The sequence below is a fragment of the Rhinopithecus roxellana genome, chromosome 6 (assembly GCF_007565055.1).
Source record: "Rhinopithecus roxellana isolate Shanxi Qingling chromosome 6, ASM756505v1, whole genome shotgun sequence".
Classification (NCBI taxonomy): domain Eukaryota; kingdom Metazoa; phylum Chordata; class Mammalia; order Primates; family Cercopithecidae; genus Rhinopithecus; species Rhinopithecus roxellana.
The window spans coordinates 4251517-4268292 of NC_044554.1; the positions used below are offsets into that span (position 1 = coordinate 4251517).

A 16776-nucleotide genomic window follows, 5' to 3' on the forward strand; every position below is an offset into this window, starting at 1 on the left:
CACAGCCAGCTCATCAGGCACCACACCTCCCGGCCAGTCTCTGGCACTGGTACCCCCACTTCCTGCCCCTGTTCTCACCACTCAGGGTCAGTATCCCTTATGTGAGTGAAATATTTGGGCCAGAAGTGTTTGGATTTGAATTTTTTTCCCCCAAATTTTGGAATACTTGCATTATACTCATCAGTAAGAATCCTTAATCCAAAAACCTGAAATGGCCCAATGAACATTTCCTTTGAGCTTCATGTCGGCACTTACAAAGTTTTGGATTTTGGAACATTCTGGATTTTCAGATTATGGATGCTCAGAGTGTCTTTGAAGCAAATCCCAGATGTTACTAACTCACTAATCATTATTTTAGTATGCTGTACGTGGATGTTTATAACCATAATATTCTTCATAGCCCAAACACAGGAACAACCCAAATGTCCATCAACCAATAAAGACCTTGTGGTAGATCCATATAATGGAATATCATCTGGAAAGAAAAGGAATGAAGTCCTGATCCATGCAACTACAACTGAGGGAAGACCATGTAAAAGACTCCGTCGGGCCAGGCGCAGTGGCTCACACCTGTAATCCTAGCACTTTGGGAGGCCAAGGCGGGCAGATCACCTGAGGTTGGGAGTTCGAGACCAGCCTGAGCAATATGGAGAAACCCCATCTCTACTAAAAACACAAAATTAGCCGGGCGTGGTGGTGCATGCCTGTAATCCCAGCTACTCAGGAGGCTGAGGCAGGAGAATCGCTTGAACCTGGGAGGTGAAGGTTGTGGTGAGCCGAGATCGCACCACTGCACTCCAGCCTGGGCAACAAGAGTGAAACTCCATCTCAAAAAAAAAAAAAGACTCCGTTGATGTGAAGTGTTCATGGCAGGCCCATGCAGAGACACAGCAGACTGGTGGCTGCCTGTATGGGGTGGGGGAGCCTGCTAACAGGTGCACGGTTGCTCTGTAGAGCAAGGAAAATGTGCTAACATTGGCTGGGGTGATGATGGCTGCCCACCTCTATGAACATACTAAAAACCACTGAATCATATACTAAAAAGGGCAGATTTTATGGTATATGAGTCACATGTTGATAAAGCTGTTTTTAAGAAAATCAGCTTGAATCTCTAATACAGACTTTTTTCTTTTTTAAAAACAATGTAAGTAACAAAAGTAACCAGATGGGTAATGAACGCACACCCCAGACAGTGCTGGAGCAGCTGTGGTGGCTCTGAGGGGACAAGGAGTGAGGACTAAGTAAGGGGTCCTGCCAGGAAGCTGCTGAACGGCCACCTCCAGCACCAGGAAGAGCGAGACAAGCAGCAAGCCTGGGCTGCAGCCTCAAGAGGAGAGCTCTGCAGGAGGGGCTGCCGGGCACGAACAGGCCTCAAGCGTGGGAGCAGGAACTGCGCTCAGCTCAGAGGCCAGGGCTAAGGTGCTTCGGAGCTACATGCTTCGCCGTCTAACTCACAGCAACGGTCATTCTAACTAAAACGTGCAGAAGTCAAACACTGTAACACAAATGGACTTCCACACAAAAGGAGATGCTGCTATTTGCTCTAGAGGTGTGTGAATCCTCCTGACCCCTTACCTGCGCCTCTCCCAGGTCGTTGTTCACCACAGTGAAGTTCAACCCAAGCTCCTCCACATCGTCCTCATAGCTCTTCAGGAAGAGCAAATTCTTATACACCTCAGGGTCCAGGGAGGCGAGGTGGTGAATGTCCACATCCGCACTGGTTCCAAGCAACTTGGAAAGGAAGAAGCCCGCAAAGGGCAGCTCCACCAGCATGTTCTCATAGAGAGCCTTCAAAAGAGAACAGTGACAACGTTAGCATCGAATATACAAGCCGCCTACAAACAAAGAGCCATATGCTCAACTTGATATTAAACCCAACCCTAAGAGAGCAGGTATTTTCTCCTCCTAGTACCGGAGGTGGAAGCTGATATTCAGTGGGCAAGTACCCCGCTCCACGCTCCCACAAAGGCATTCAATGCACGCATTCAGCATGCGGAGAACTCTGGAACAGACCACCTAGGGGCGAAATCGTGGAATTATGAAGAGCCAGATCCTTCCTGTGAAACAGAAGCCAACAAATGTTTCTCCTCAAGAGAAGGATGGTGAATCCTTCAAGAACTGCAGGTTTGTTAAGTCTCCCGAGGTGGCTATGGCAAACGATCACACACTGCGAGACTGAAAACACGAACTCATGGCCTTGCACCTCCATGGGCCACAGGTCCAAGATCCAAGGGAGGAGACCTCACTGTGTCTCCAGCTCCTGGTGTCTCAGGGTAACCTTGGTTGGGCCTTGGTTGTGGCTCCCTCACCCTCTTTCCTGTCTCTTCTCACAGATGTCTTCCCTGTGAGCTCTCTGGGTCTGAATCTCTTCTTTCTCTTATCAAGACACCAGCAACTGGATTTCGGGACCCACTCTTATTTACTATGACCTCATCTTAACTTGAGGAGGATTAAGATGAGATGACCTCACCAAAACTTTGCAAAGACCCTATTTCCAAACAAGGCCATGTTCACAGGACAGGGTATTAGGATTTGAGCACAGTTTTTGGGGTCCCAGTTCATAACCGCATATGCCACTCTGCCCTGCAGCACAAAAGCAGCCACAGACAATGTATCAATGAGTGAGGGTGGCTATGTTCCAAATTTGGGTTTCATGTGATTTTCACATGTCAAGAAATATTACTTTTTTTTTTTTTTTTGAAGATGCAGTCTTGTTCTGTTGCCCAGGCTGGAGTGCAGCTGTGTGATCTCAGCTCACTGCAACCTCCACCTCCCAGATTAAAGCAATTCTCCTGCCTCAGCCTCCCGAGTAGCTGGGATTACAGGCATGTGCCACTGCACCTGGCTAATTTTTTTTTTTTTTTAAGTAGAGATGGGGTTTCACCATGTCAGTTGGTCTGGAACTCCTGACCTGAGGCGATCCAGCCGCCTGGGCCTCCCAGAGTGCTGGGATTACAGACGTGAGCCACCGCACCCGGCCTGACTAGATATATTCTGACACAAATGGCTTTTGTAGAGGAAATCGAGATTTCTTGTTTACTTCCATTCCTTTACCTTAAGTTAAAAAATTGTCCAGATAGACCACATGGAAACAAGATAACTAATGTCTAACTGCATGTCTAGCACAGTGTCTGGCACCTCATACCTAGTAAGTGCTCCAGGAATGGTAACTGTTGTCTCTGTTGTCTTTATTAGAAAATGTTTGGCTGGGTGTGGTGGCTCACGCCTATAATCCCAGCACTCTGGGAGACTGAAGTGGGCAGATCACCTGAGCTCAGGAGTTTGAGACAAGCCTGGCCAATGTGGCAAAATCCCGTCTCTACTAAAAACACAAAAATTAGCTGGGCGTGGTGGTGGGCGCCTGTAATCCCAGTTACTCGGGAGGCTGAGGCAGGAGAATTGCTTTAACCTGGGAGGTGGAGGTTGCAGTGAGCCGAGATTGTGCCACTGCACTCCAGTCTGCGCAACAAGAGCAAAAACTCCGTCTCAAAAAAAAAAAAAAAAAAAGAAAGAAAACATCCAGTCTTCAGAGAGACGTGAATTTACAGTGATCCTATTTTCCCAGGTCAAACAGAGGTGGTCTAATGACCCCAGCGTGTGTGGAGAACAGGTGGCCTGGTTGTCGAGAAAGAAACCCTCTCCACAGAGGCGGTCAGGGCCTTCCTACTGTCTGGAGGTGCAGCATGGGAATTTCTGCCCGAGAACGAGGGACGCCAGGAGGGACAGAGAGAGGGAATGTGAAGGCCGGACTAACCACACCTTGCACACTTTGCGAATGACTATTATGAGCTGTACTGCAGGAGATGCTGTGACAGACCCAGACCCTCTTTATCCCACTGTTTTAAGATTCGAGTGCTATCGTGCTACCCAGGGAATACCAAAATCAAAACAAAACTTTATGGGGTAGTCATTCATCCATGAGACAGTCAACTCAGAAGTCACCCTTCCAACCTAGAGGCCATCACCCAAATGTATCAGGCCCTGTTAGATATGTTTTAGAGAGCTCTGTGTGAATTAACAACATGGGAGTAAGCAGCTTCCAAAGAGCCAGGACTGTGCTTCTGCAAGGTTCCAGCAAAGGAGAAACGTTTCAACTGTAAGCCATTGCTCCTGTGCGGAGTGAGTCCTTTGCTTAGTCATAGCTTCCAGCCAGTGACCGTATTTAGTCATCTATTTCGTACGTGTAGTCCATAAAATACGCATCCTTAAACAAGCACTCCAGAACTTACACACTCCAACAGGGCATGCTCAGACTCCCCTTGAGAGTCACATTTTAAGGACGTGTCCACTAATATGGCTGGAGGTAACGAGAAAACAGCTGTTGAGGTTTTCCCAAAAGCAAACATCTAGAATGCCACTGGCTTTTTGTTTCAGCAAATGACAGACATTGTGAAGAATGCATTTTTTTTTTTTTTTTTTTTTTTTTTTTTGAGACAGAGTCTCCCTCTGTTGCCCAGGCTGGAGTGCAGTGGCACGATCTTGGCTCACTGCAGCCTCTGCCTCCTGAGCTCAAGCAATTCTCCTGTCTCAGTTTCCTGAGTAGCTGGGACTACAGGTGTGCACCAACCACCACGCCCAGCTAATTTTTGCATTTTCAGTAGAGATGGGGTTTCACCATATTGGCCAGGCTGGTCTCGAACTCCTGACCGAAGAATGTTTTTTAAGGAGCTCAGTGGATGTCTGATAACTAGAGCTGGCATAACATCCCCTCCAAGAAGACTGCGGCTGGCCTCTGTCTGGTAAACCAAAGTATTATGCCCTGTGTCTTTATTTCTGATTTGAGGACTAATAATCATCCAATTAATTTTGAAAAGATGGCAAAAAAGGGTTTCTTCATGAGAGAATGAATAAAATGGCAACGGGCACATAGTCACCATCTCCTGACAATGTAAAGAGAGTTGTGTTGACATAGTCACCATCTCCTGACAATGTAAAGAGAGTTGTGTTGACATAGTCACCATCTCCTGACAATGTAAAGAGAGTTGTGTTGACATAGTCACCATCTCCTGACAATGTAAAGAGAGTTGTGTTGACATAGTCACCATCTCCTGACAATGTAAAGAGAGTTGTGTTGACATAGTCACCATCTCCTGACAATGTAAAGAGAGTTGTGTTGACATAGTCACCATCTCCTGACAATGTAAAGAGAGTTGTGTTGACATAGTCACCATCTCCTGACAATGTAAAGAGAGTTGTGTTGACATAGTCACCATCTCCTGACAATGTAAAGAGAGTTGTGTTGAAAAGGCACAGTTCATTTAAAGTTAAGGATGGTTAATGCTATTAACCTGGGGCACTGAAAAATGGCATCACTTCGAAAAGAATGACGAGTTCAAAGCCAAGGAGAACATTCTGCATAAAACTACATGATTGATTCCAGGTGTTGAAGAAAAGCCTCATTTGTACAGTGGACTTTAAAAGTAAACTGGAAGTGTAAATCATTTGATGTTCAATACATAAGGTCACTGTTTGCCATTTCTGCATTAGTAACAATAAACCAGTGAAACTAGTTAAATATATCAGAACTACCTGAATTTTAAACAGAAACCCCACTGTGACTCATAAAATGTAAATGCATAGGTATAATTTTTTACATAAGGCAGGTTTAAACCTTCAGAGCATTTAATATACAAGCACCAATAAATGATGGCACTAAAAACTATGATTGCATCAGCTAAATGGATTATAAATTAAATTTCCATAATGTATGCAACTGAGATACAAATGTAAGCATAAATCAAGGTATTTTCTAAACACAGGTTAATTATACAACTTCAAAAACTGCCTATTTTTTATGCAAAATAATCCACTTAGCATTTTTCACATTGGCCTTAATTCTCAGCCAGCTGTACCACACTTGTTCCTAGAAGCATATCAATAACTATTTGTCATGAAAAAAATAGCAATAGGTATATGGAAAAAACCTGTAACGAATTTTTCAACTGTCTGTCTTTTACGAATGTTTATAGCTAGAAATTGTGCCAAAATGATTTGAAATAAAAAGGATTAATTATAGTAGAAGCCTTTTAATATAAGTGAGTGCAGTCGCGACGCAATTAATGCAAATTGTGGCTCTATCAGGAGAATAAATGTGAACCACATCACAGGCCATTTCTGTTTGCCGCCAAATAACTTCAGTAATTTACTACATTAAGAATCAATAAAAAAAATAATGCTTTTCAAATGCATCTCTATCAATCTTTAGGCAGCTTTAAAGTGAACATTTATAACTTAATCTAAAAACTATATAAGAGATGATGTCTTGCTTTAAAGCCATCCTAATTGAGCAAGCAGATAATAATTTTAATTATTTCAAATCATACTAACTGCATACTTTAAAAAACAAAAAAGAAATGTAAAATAAGAATGTATATATACTAATAGCAACATGCTATTTAATGATTGTGCTTCAGAATTAATAAGTTGGAATCCAAAAATGAAGTCCCTTCAGTCACTGCGACCACCAGGGGCTTGTGTAACTAACTCTAAGCTCCTACGGGGCAGGAAATATACCTCATCTTTCTTTCTTTTTTCTGGAGACGGAGTTTCGCTCTATCGCCCAGGCTGGAGTGCAGTGGCACAGTCTCAGCTCACTGCAACCTCCACCTCCTGGGTTCAAGTGATTCTCCTGCCTCAGCCTCCCAAGCAGCTGGGATTACAGGCACACCATGCCCAGCAAATTTTTGTATTTTTAGTAGAGAGAGGGTTTCCCCATGTTGGCCAGGATTGTCTTGAACTCCTGACCTCAGCTGATCCACTAGCTTTGGCCTCCCAAAGTGCTGGGATTACAGGTGTGAGCCACCACGCCCGGCAACATACCTCATCTTTAATGCAAGAGTTCAAATATAACATATGGTACCCATTCATGTAACAAACATTTATTAAGTGCCAACTATATGTCAGGGACCACATTACATACTGGAATTCTGCATTCATGAATCTGTTTGCAAGAAAACCCATTTATTCTTGTGTTAAGAGTTTTCGGATTGTGGGTTTCAGATTATGTATATGTCAACACCCATTTCAAGTCCTTGATCTTCACAATCCTATTCCAGAGAGCTTTCTACACCATCAACTCCTGCAACACTTTGTCTACACAGCTACCCTGGCACTAAAAAATCCGTGTTGTCCCAGTGTCCCATGCGCCTCACATGCAGGAACAGCAGGAGGAAGACACCAAGCTCCCTGGGAGAGGCCAGGCTGTGGGCCTCACTCTAATACTCCACTGGCAGGTGCCCTAACGCCAATCTCTAAACATGAGCTGAAGTGAACTCACTCTCGATTCAGCAGATGTCTACCACAGATAACTGAGCAGAGCCCACTAGCTGTTACTCAGAGAAAAAGAGCAATTCTGCCTTGCAAATCCTGAGCCACCACACCAGGACATGGGTGCTGCACTCTTACTTCTCTACAAAGGCTGCCCAAATCCCCAGCACACAGAGCTGCCCAGGCCTCACAGTGCTCACACCTTTTCTTGAGACCCTGGCACTCCATAAAGACAAGGAAAGCCTGCACAGATTCCCCTTCTTGTCTACAACTCTCCTTTCACTTCAGAAGCCCTGCAGGGCACAGGGAATGGGGGGTGGGGGCTGTGGGGGAGACTCGAAGTGCATGTCTTCAGTCTTATTTTCCTCATAGTCCCCTCCAGCGATCGAGCCACAATGAGATACGTTTTGAGGAGCTTGGAGTTGACCCTTCCTTTTTTTTTTTTTTGAGACAGAGTTTCCCTCTTTTGCCCAGGCTGGAGTGCAGTGGCACAATCTTGGCTCACCACAATCTCCGCCTTCCGGTTTCAAGCGATTCTCCTGCCTCAGCCACCCAAGTAGCTGGAATTAGAGGCAACCACCACCATGCCCAGCTATTTTTGTATTTTGAGTAGAGACAGGGGTTTCACCATGTTGGTCAGGCTGGTCTCAAACTCCTGACCTCGTGATCTGCCCGCCTCAGCCTCCCAAAGTGCTGGGATTACAGGCATGAGCCACCACACCTGGCTCAACCCTTCCCTTTTTTCCTCGACTTCTAGTTCTGTGGCTCCCAGGTTCAGGCTCCAAAACAAAGAAACCCTCAACCCTGCTCATCAAAATATTTCTAGAAGATAAAAAAAACTTACATCTTCATGAACAAGGAAGTTTGCCAAAGTAGCAAACCCATATTCCCACTTCCACTGACAAGAAGCAAACATCTGAGCATTTGAGGGCAGTTTTTACACTCCTGCTTCTGAAAGACAGTAGGAATTCAAACAAACAAACAAACAAACAACTCAGGCCCAGTCTCAAGGTACCCCACATAACCAAGAACTATTTTCAACAATTAGAAGAAAACATCTTTCAAGTTTCAAAATTCTACTTTTGCCATATAGGAGAATAAAATATCAGACTAGAAATCTGTCAAGCCACCTCCTGAGAAATTTGAGGATACTGATGCCTTTGATGATAGAAGATTTTGTTACCATGGGGTACCGTACCCCTAACAAGAGATGATGCTCTAATGGCTATACTCCTTCCAGCTTTAGAACGATGGCATCCATGAACTCCAATTTATACTGACTGCTGCTTTCTCTAACTTCTGTGACACTGGCTCTGTCAGTCACGTTACCTACCGCATGACTCCTTTGTAACAGCTTTACTGGGATATCATCCACATAACTTACATTAAAAGGCTTTATTATATTCATAAAACTGTACAACCATCACCACAATCAATTTCTGAAGATTTCCATTATTCTAAAAAGAAACTCCACATCCCTTAGCTGCCACTCCTGGTTCCTCCCAGCCCTGGCGATCACTCATCCACCTTCTGTCTCTTTATATTTTCCTGTTTTGGACATTTCACATAAATGGAAGCATGTCTTTGGTGATTTCTGCATCCACTCTTTCACTAAGCAGAACATTCTCAAGGTACATCCACGTGTGCCATGTGTCAGTGCTTGACCCCTTTTTATGGCCCTGTAATACTCCACTGTATGGATGAACCATATTGTTTACCCATTTGCCAGCTGATGGGCCTTTGAGTCATTTCCATCTTTTAGCTATTATGAATAATGCTATTGTGAGAATTTGTGTGGAAGTTTTTGTGTAAATATATGTTTGCTGGGTCAAAAGGTAAGTAACCTTTTGAGGAACTGCTAAACCTTTCCAAAGTGGCTGCACCGTTTTACACTCCCATTGGCAATGCACGAGGACTGATTCCTCCACATCCTCACCAACCCTGCGATTCCTGGTTTGATTCCCACTGTGCTCGTGGGTGTGCGCGGCAGCCTGTGGTGTGCTTTGCCCTTCCCTGACGACTAGTGATGCTGGCCATCTTTGCATGAGCTAATGGCCCATTTGCTTGCTGCCAGTCCCTGGAGAGATGTCCAACTGGATCCTTCGCCCATTTTTAATTAGGCTATCTTTTTATCATGGAGTCCTTCATATACATGCCACAAGTATCTTCTCTTTCAGTGTGTTGTATTTTCAGATTCTTGATGGTGTCTTTTGAAGCACAAATGTTTTTAAGTCCAGTTCATTTTTCCTTTTGTTGTTTGTGCTCCTGGTCTCATAGCTAAGACAGGATTTTTTTCTGACTATGCTGCGACACTCAGCAATCTATTTTCCCGTATGCCCTGCAGCGCTCTGTGTTCCTCAGAGCACTCTGCATGAGTAGTTGTGGTCTCTTTTGCACCCTTGAACCACTGGGCACAGAAGGGAGGTAGGCCCCCTGTGCTCCTTACTGCCACTTCCAGACCATCCTTTCCTTCCCTCCCCCTTAAAATCCCTGGCTTTCAATCTCATGCACTGGGCTTGGGCATCCATTACTTCTCCCAGGTGCAGTTACTGCCCCTTAATTCAAGATTTTAGCTCCTGAGAGTCTAACGCACTCTGGTGATAATTTTTGGTGACATCTGTGGCCCACAATTGACTGTCATTCTAACATCCTGGCTGTCCCTCAACTCCACTTTAGCTACCAATTTCTTCAGTCCTGTCCCCCAAGTGGCATTACCGGCAACTAAGCCCCTCTGATCTTAGCTTTAACCACCCCTACACTGACTCCCTGAAGGACCTCGACTCTACAGGTCTCCTCTCCCATCCAGCTTCCCTTGCCCTCAAATCTCCATTCATGGATTAATTTCCTCTCTAAACAGCCTAGATTCAAAGGTAGGCTCTTGTGACCACTATGAACTTGCAACCAATTCATCCTTTATTATAATCACTTTGCAAAAAACCCCATCCCTGGTTAAATCCGACTCTACATCCTAGTCAGACCCACATAGCTGTTCATGGGTGTAGAAAAACAAGTAACCTACATGGCTGGTCTCACTTCACTTTGTGGTATTAACGTCAAGTGAGCCCTACACTAACTGGCAATCCTATTATGTTTCCATAGTCCAGTAATTCTCAAATTTTACTGTGCATCAGAGTCATGCTTATTAATTTAAGCCTATTCATAGCTTGCTGGCCAGGTGTTGTGGCTCACACCTGTAATCCCAGCACTTTGGGAGGCCAAGGCAGGTGGATTACTTGAGGCCAGGAATTTGAGACCAGCCTGGCCAACATGGCAAAACCCCATCTCTAGTAAAAATAGAAAAATTAGCCAGGCGTGGTGGTGGGCATCCGTAGTCCCAGTTACTTGGGAGGCTGAGGCACAAGAATTGCTTGAACCGGGAGGCAGAGGTTGCAGTGAGCCGTGCCACTGCATTTTAGCCTGGGCAAGAGCAAGACTCTGTCTCAAAAAACCCCCAAAAACCAAAAACCAAAACACACAGCTTGCTGAGCCCTAGCCCTAGAATTCCAGATTCAGAAGGTCTGGGGTAGAGCCCAAGAATTTGCATTTCTAACAGATCCTCAGGTGATGCAGGAGGCTGGACTGGGAACGTTGCTCTTCCCATCCTTGCCTTCTGCTGCATCACCCAGAAAGCAGCAACAGTGGGAAGCAGTCAGAATGAGTTCCTGCTCCCCAGCTCATGCAGCTGCACCCAGTGTTCCTCTCCCTCTTCTTGGACACACGGCCTGTGGCGCCCCCTGCTTCAGCACCAGACCTCACACCCTCACTTTGCAGGGTGTAGTTCCTCTCTCCCTCAGCAATTTCACTGACTCATTTCCAGCAGCACGCGCACATGCCATTACTTCTCCCATCTTCAGAATACAGCTTTCCTAGCCCCATAGCCCTTAAGCGGCTGCTCATAGTTTTCTTGATAACCAGTCTCCCAATTCTTCTCCAATCCTTCCTCTTGTAACTGCTCTGAAGTCTACTGCTGCAGAGTGCCCTAATCACAAAGCTGTGGCTCCATCCATTTTCACCCAGTGAACACACTCATGGAAAAGCACTTAGTCCACAGCACAGAAAATGCCTAGCACCTTGGAAGCCCCCTGCGCCCCCTTCCAGTGTTACCCTCCCAGGAGCATCAGGATCCTGCCTTCCAAAAACTGCAATGAGCTTTGCTTGTTTCTGAACTTCTATAAATGAAATCTGACAAAATGTACTTTTGTGTGTCCGGATTCTTCAACTCAATGTTAGGTCTGTGCCGTTCACTCATACCATTTTAAGTAGCTGTAGTTTGTTATTCAATAAGTCTTGTGACTATCCTACAACTTATTTATTATCATTATGCTTTTGAAGGACATTTGTGTACTTTCCAGTTTACGGGCTATACAGTGTTACTACAAACATTCTTTCACATGTATTCTAATGAGTATGTACACACTTCTGTTGTGATGCGATGTATTTTCAGCTTTCACATGATACTTTAAGAAGATAATCCTGACATTCTTTTCAACCCATCTGCTGAGGTTTTTGCCTTCACCATGCCACAGAAATCACTTGTCCACTTTGCTAAATGACATGGCCACTTCTCAGTGCTAAACCTTACTTGGTCTAATGGTACCATCACACAATACCCACCTTTCTCTTCCTTTCAAACACCATCTGTATCTGGCACCTGAAATTCCACTTTTCTGGTTTTCTCCCTTACTTTCCAGCTTCATCTCCTGAACCTCTATTAGTCAATTCTCCACTCTCTGGACTCTAAATCTTGGAGAGCCCTGGGGCTCAATTCTTCATCTCTTTTCTTCTCTAGTGACACCTGCACCCTGTGTGATCTAATTCAGGCTCATGACTTTAAGTACCCTGGGAAAGCTGATGGCTCAGCCCAGATATTGCCTCTGAACTTGAGGCCCCTATCCTCAACTGCCCCCCATTAAGCCTCCATAAGAATGTCTCCCTCCCCACACCTGCTCCTGCCCAGACGTTCCCCAGCTTAGTCAACATGACCTCCATCCTTCTAGTTCTCAGAACAGAACCCAGGCGATCCCCTTACCTTCTCTTGTCCTCACACATCCCAACATCTGATTCATCAGCAAAACTCCTTGAATATGATGACTTCTTACTAGCACTATCACCAGGACGTAGGCAGCATCATCACTCCACCTGAACGATGTGACACTCCATCTGGTGTCCCAGCTTGAGTGCCTGACCAATGCAAGCTTATACCAAAGCCAAGGAGGCCCATGACAACACAGGCCAGATTCTGCCAGCCCTCTGTTGGTGTCGCCAGGAGTCCCCACTGACCTGTCTTACTCCAGAGTGTGACCTCCACCACTTTACTTACTGCTGCCTCTCAAAACTGATTTTGAGTCTAGAAACAATAAAATTAACACCATACACCTTCATTTGGCTTTTATTTCATAAAGTTACATTTGCTAAATCTAAATGAATATTTAAATGTTTAAAAGGATTTACCTGGGCCCTATTTTATCATTATTTTGAGACAAGGTCTCTGTCACCCAGGCTGGAGTGTGGGGGTGCCATCATGGCTCACTGCAGCCTCTACATCTCAGGCTCAAGCAATCCTCCCACCTCCGCCTCCCAAGGAGCTGGGACTACAGATACACACCACCATGTCTGGCTACATTTTTTTTTTTTTAGCAGTAGAGACTAGGTCTCCCTATGTATGCCCAGGCTGGTCTTGAACTCCTGGGCTTAAGTGATCTTCCCACCTTGGCCTCCCAAAGTGCTGGGATTACAGGTATGAGCTACTGCACCCAATGCTATTTTTTAGATTATTTGTTGTCTTTATTGCACAAATAAGAGCCAAAGATAAACAGGAGACTTTAAGTAGGGCCAGCAAGAGTGTGTGCTTCCAACCTTCATGGTGACAAACATGGCCCAGAAAAAAGAGAATGGTCTTGATATCATACTGATCCATTCTCCTCACGAATTTCAGAACTATTTCAAACTATTGCTTGGGAGTGATGAGAAAAATAAACAGGAAGTAATAACTCAACAGTAAGCAAGACTTACTTAATCCTTACTTAATCCAAGGGCAGAAAGAATTTACCTTGTGGTGCTAAACCTACAGTGAGAAATCTTTTTTTTTTGAGACAGAGTCTGGCTCTGTTGCCCAGGCTGGAGTGCAGTGGTACAATCTCAGCTCACTGCAAGCTCCGCCTCCTGGGTTCATGCCATTCTCCTGTCTCAGTCTCCTGAGTAGCTGGGACAACAGGCGCCTGCCACCACGCCTGGCTGATTTTTTGTATTTTTAGTAGAGATGGGGTTTCACTGTGTTAGCCAGGATGGTTTCGATCTCCTGACCTAGTGATCCACTGCACCCGGCCAAGAAATCTTATTTAGGTGCAGCAATCAACTGAATTCAGGAATACATCTCTCATTTTTACTCTAGAATCTAAACCATTTGTATTTTATGGTTAATTTTGAAGAAATAAACTTACATAGAAAACTGTCTTGCTGGGTGCGGTGGCTCACGCCTGTAATACCAACACTTTGGGAGGCTGAGGCAGGCGGATCACTTGAGGTCAGAAGTTCCAGACCAGCCTGGCCAACATGGTGAAATCCCATCTCTACTAAAAATACAAAAATTAGCTGAGCAGGGTGGTGGATACCTGTAATCCCAGCTACTCGGGAGGCTGAGGCAGGAGAATCGCTTGAACCCAGGAGGCGGAGGTTGCAGTGAGCTGAGATTGCACCACTGCACTCCAGCTCCAAAAAAAAAAAAAAAAAAAAAAAGAGTTTAGGGTTCAAAACAAGGTATTTTTTTTTGAGACGGAGTCTTCCTCTGTCACCCAGGCTGGAGTACAGTGGCCGAATCTCAGCTCACTGCAAGCTCTGCCTCCCGGGTTTACGCCATTCTCCTGCCTCAGTCTCCCTAGTAGCTGGGACTACAGGCGCCCGCCACCTCGCCCGGCTAGTTTTTCGTATTTTTTAGTAGAGACGGGGTTTCACCGTGTTAGCCAGGATGGTCTCGATCTCCTGACCTCGTGATCCGCCTGTCTCGGCCTCCCAAAGTTCTGGGATTACAGACTTGAGCCACCGCGCCAGGCCAAAACAAGGTATTATACAAGAGAAGATCTGCCCCTTTAAGGACTAAGGCAACTGAAATGACTAGTATTCACCTCAATTTAGATGTTTAAAGTTTCAGCAAATTCAGTGAGCATTTTACAAAAGGATGCTAATGATGCAGAAAAAGAAACTTTCCAACTTTTGAAAATCTCAAGATAAACTGTTAAGCGCCAAGATTATACTACATAATACAATAAATGCACACTGAATTCTACTGCAATAAAAGATTACAAACCATGCTGAAGTTATACAATCTAATTAAAATTTTCAAATATATAACCAAGATAATATCAAATAATCTGATTTATAGGCATGCCATTCCAATTAAATCAATATTCTAAAGCAAGAAAAAAAGCCATTTTCAAATAGAATTCAAATATGATAAAGGCTTAGCCTCAATAAATATTCTGAACTTAATTGGCTTAAATGGACCTAGGTGCTTCTATCTGTAAAAAAAAAGTTCAAGATGACATTACCACATCCTTGGGCTGTTTATTTATTCCCTGTCTGCAGCCTGATTTACAGGCGATAAAATGCAATCATGACCCACACCAGAAGCAACAATCATTTGCTAATGGAACTTTTAATTGAGAAGTGGCCAGTGACAGGAGGTAATTCTCCCTCTGTAGGATCACTCCTGAAGACCTCTTTGTACTTTATCACAGTAAACAATCACTAACATATGCATTAAAGAAAATTTAAATACATTATGACCCAATAAATATCATAATCAATCAATATACAATTTTCATCTCTTAAAGACATAATGTTCAGGTACCACACTATTAGTTGTTGTACTATTACACTTACTTGGATCTGAGCAATTTTTAGCATGTTAGTACAAAGTTTAACTTTGTAATCAGATGGTTATCAGATGTTTTGGAAGTTGGTAACCCCTTGGGAATTTCCATGCAGAAAATAATGTAAGGAAAGTCTTAAATATGTGAAACTAAGTTAACTACCATCCTCAAACAACTATAGTTTTGTTATTGGTCTAAACTTTACTATTTTAAACAGCCTTAATAAGATATAACTTACATAAACTTCATTTGTGGGAGAAAGGTTTAAAATCACAAATTCTCTTCCCTGAATCTTGTGTAAATATATACACATTCCAAAGTATAGTACTATACAATGACATCATATTCAGAATAATTTCAATTATAAGCAATATGTCAATAAACAAAGGAGAAAATGAGTTTACCCTCACCAGACTTACATAACTATTAGCTTCCACATTAATCAAGACTGGATGATTTATACATTCAGAAAGAAAAAGTAGTATATAATCTTAAGGTTTAATTCATGCAGATAAAATTAATGCTCTATCTTCTGTAAATGCATTGTGTGAAAACCACTAAGTTTAGAGTATTTCAGGTTAGCCTAGCAAAACACTCACCTTTATTTTCACATATATATTATTAAGTTAGAAGGTTCTTGGGCTCATTTTAACAGAAAGAACTACGGGATTGCATTGTAAAGATTTTCTTTTCTTTTTTTTTTGAGACAGAGTTTTGCTCTTGTTGCAAAGGCTGGAGTGCAATGGTGCGATCTTGGCTCACCACAACCTCCGCCTCCCAGGTTCAAGCGATTCTCCTGCCTCAGCCTCCTGAGTAGCTGGGATTACAGGCATGCGCCACCACGCCCAACTAATTTTGTATTTTTAGTAGAGACAGGGTTTCTCCATGTTGGTCAGGCCAGTCTCGAGCTCCCGACCTCAGGTGATCTGCTCGACTTGGCCTCCTAAAGTGCCAAGTTGGACACAAGTGTGAGCCACTGTGTCCGGCCCATTGTAAAGATTTTCATACAATGAATTATGAAATGTACATCCTCCAGAGGAAGCTGAAACTGAGAAGTAGGCTGTGTGACCATCAACAAAGAGAGATGCTATCCGCAAACTGACACCAAAGCCAGCTCACAAATCAACATCAAATCAACACCTGAAATCTGCCACCTGAAATATGGTGAGCCTGAAGATGATGATATAACACAAACCGTTACGGTAGTGAAGTCATGCTGGAGCCCTTTCTCAAACCTGAAGAGCACTTAAAATCACTGGGAGTCTGAACAAAGAAATAACTGGGGCTATGACAATGCATTTCAAAGAGACACAAATAAAGGGGAATTATTCTATATCCAGGATAGACTGATTCCTTCCCACCACTCCTGCTTAACAAGGCTGCGGCTCTACTCTCATTTGCTATAAATAAATACACACATACCCCACACTGCAAAGCTACAGTAATCAAGACCATATTGCATAAGGGCAGACCCACAGTGTTAAGTGTACGGTCTACTAATTTTCAACAAGGGTGCCAAGAACATGAGGATGCCTAACTCATACAATCTACAAAAATTAACTCAAAAAGGATCAAGACCAAAACGTAACAGCTAAAACCACAAAACTGTCGGAAGAGCATACAGGTGGAGATCTTTGTGATT

The 16776-nt window shown here is 43.8% G+C and overlaps 1 protein-coding gene across 1 annotated transcript in view; it reads right to left on the minus strand.

Annotated features, from left to right (window-relative positions):
- The window catches only part of LOC104671760 (ubiquitin-protein ligase E3C), a 108573-nt gene that overhangs the window by 20283 nt on the left and 71514 nt on the right, over positions 1 to 16776 (minus strand). The window contains exon 17 of the mRNA XM_030932288.1: positions 1576 to 1788. Within this exon, the coding sequence (XP_030788148.1) occupies positions 1576 to 1788 (213 nt within the window). The remainder of the gene's footprint in view (positions 1 to 1575; positions 1789 to 16776) is intronic.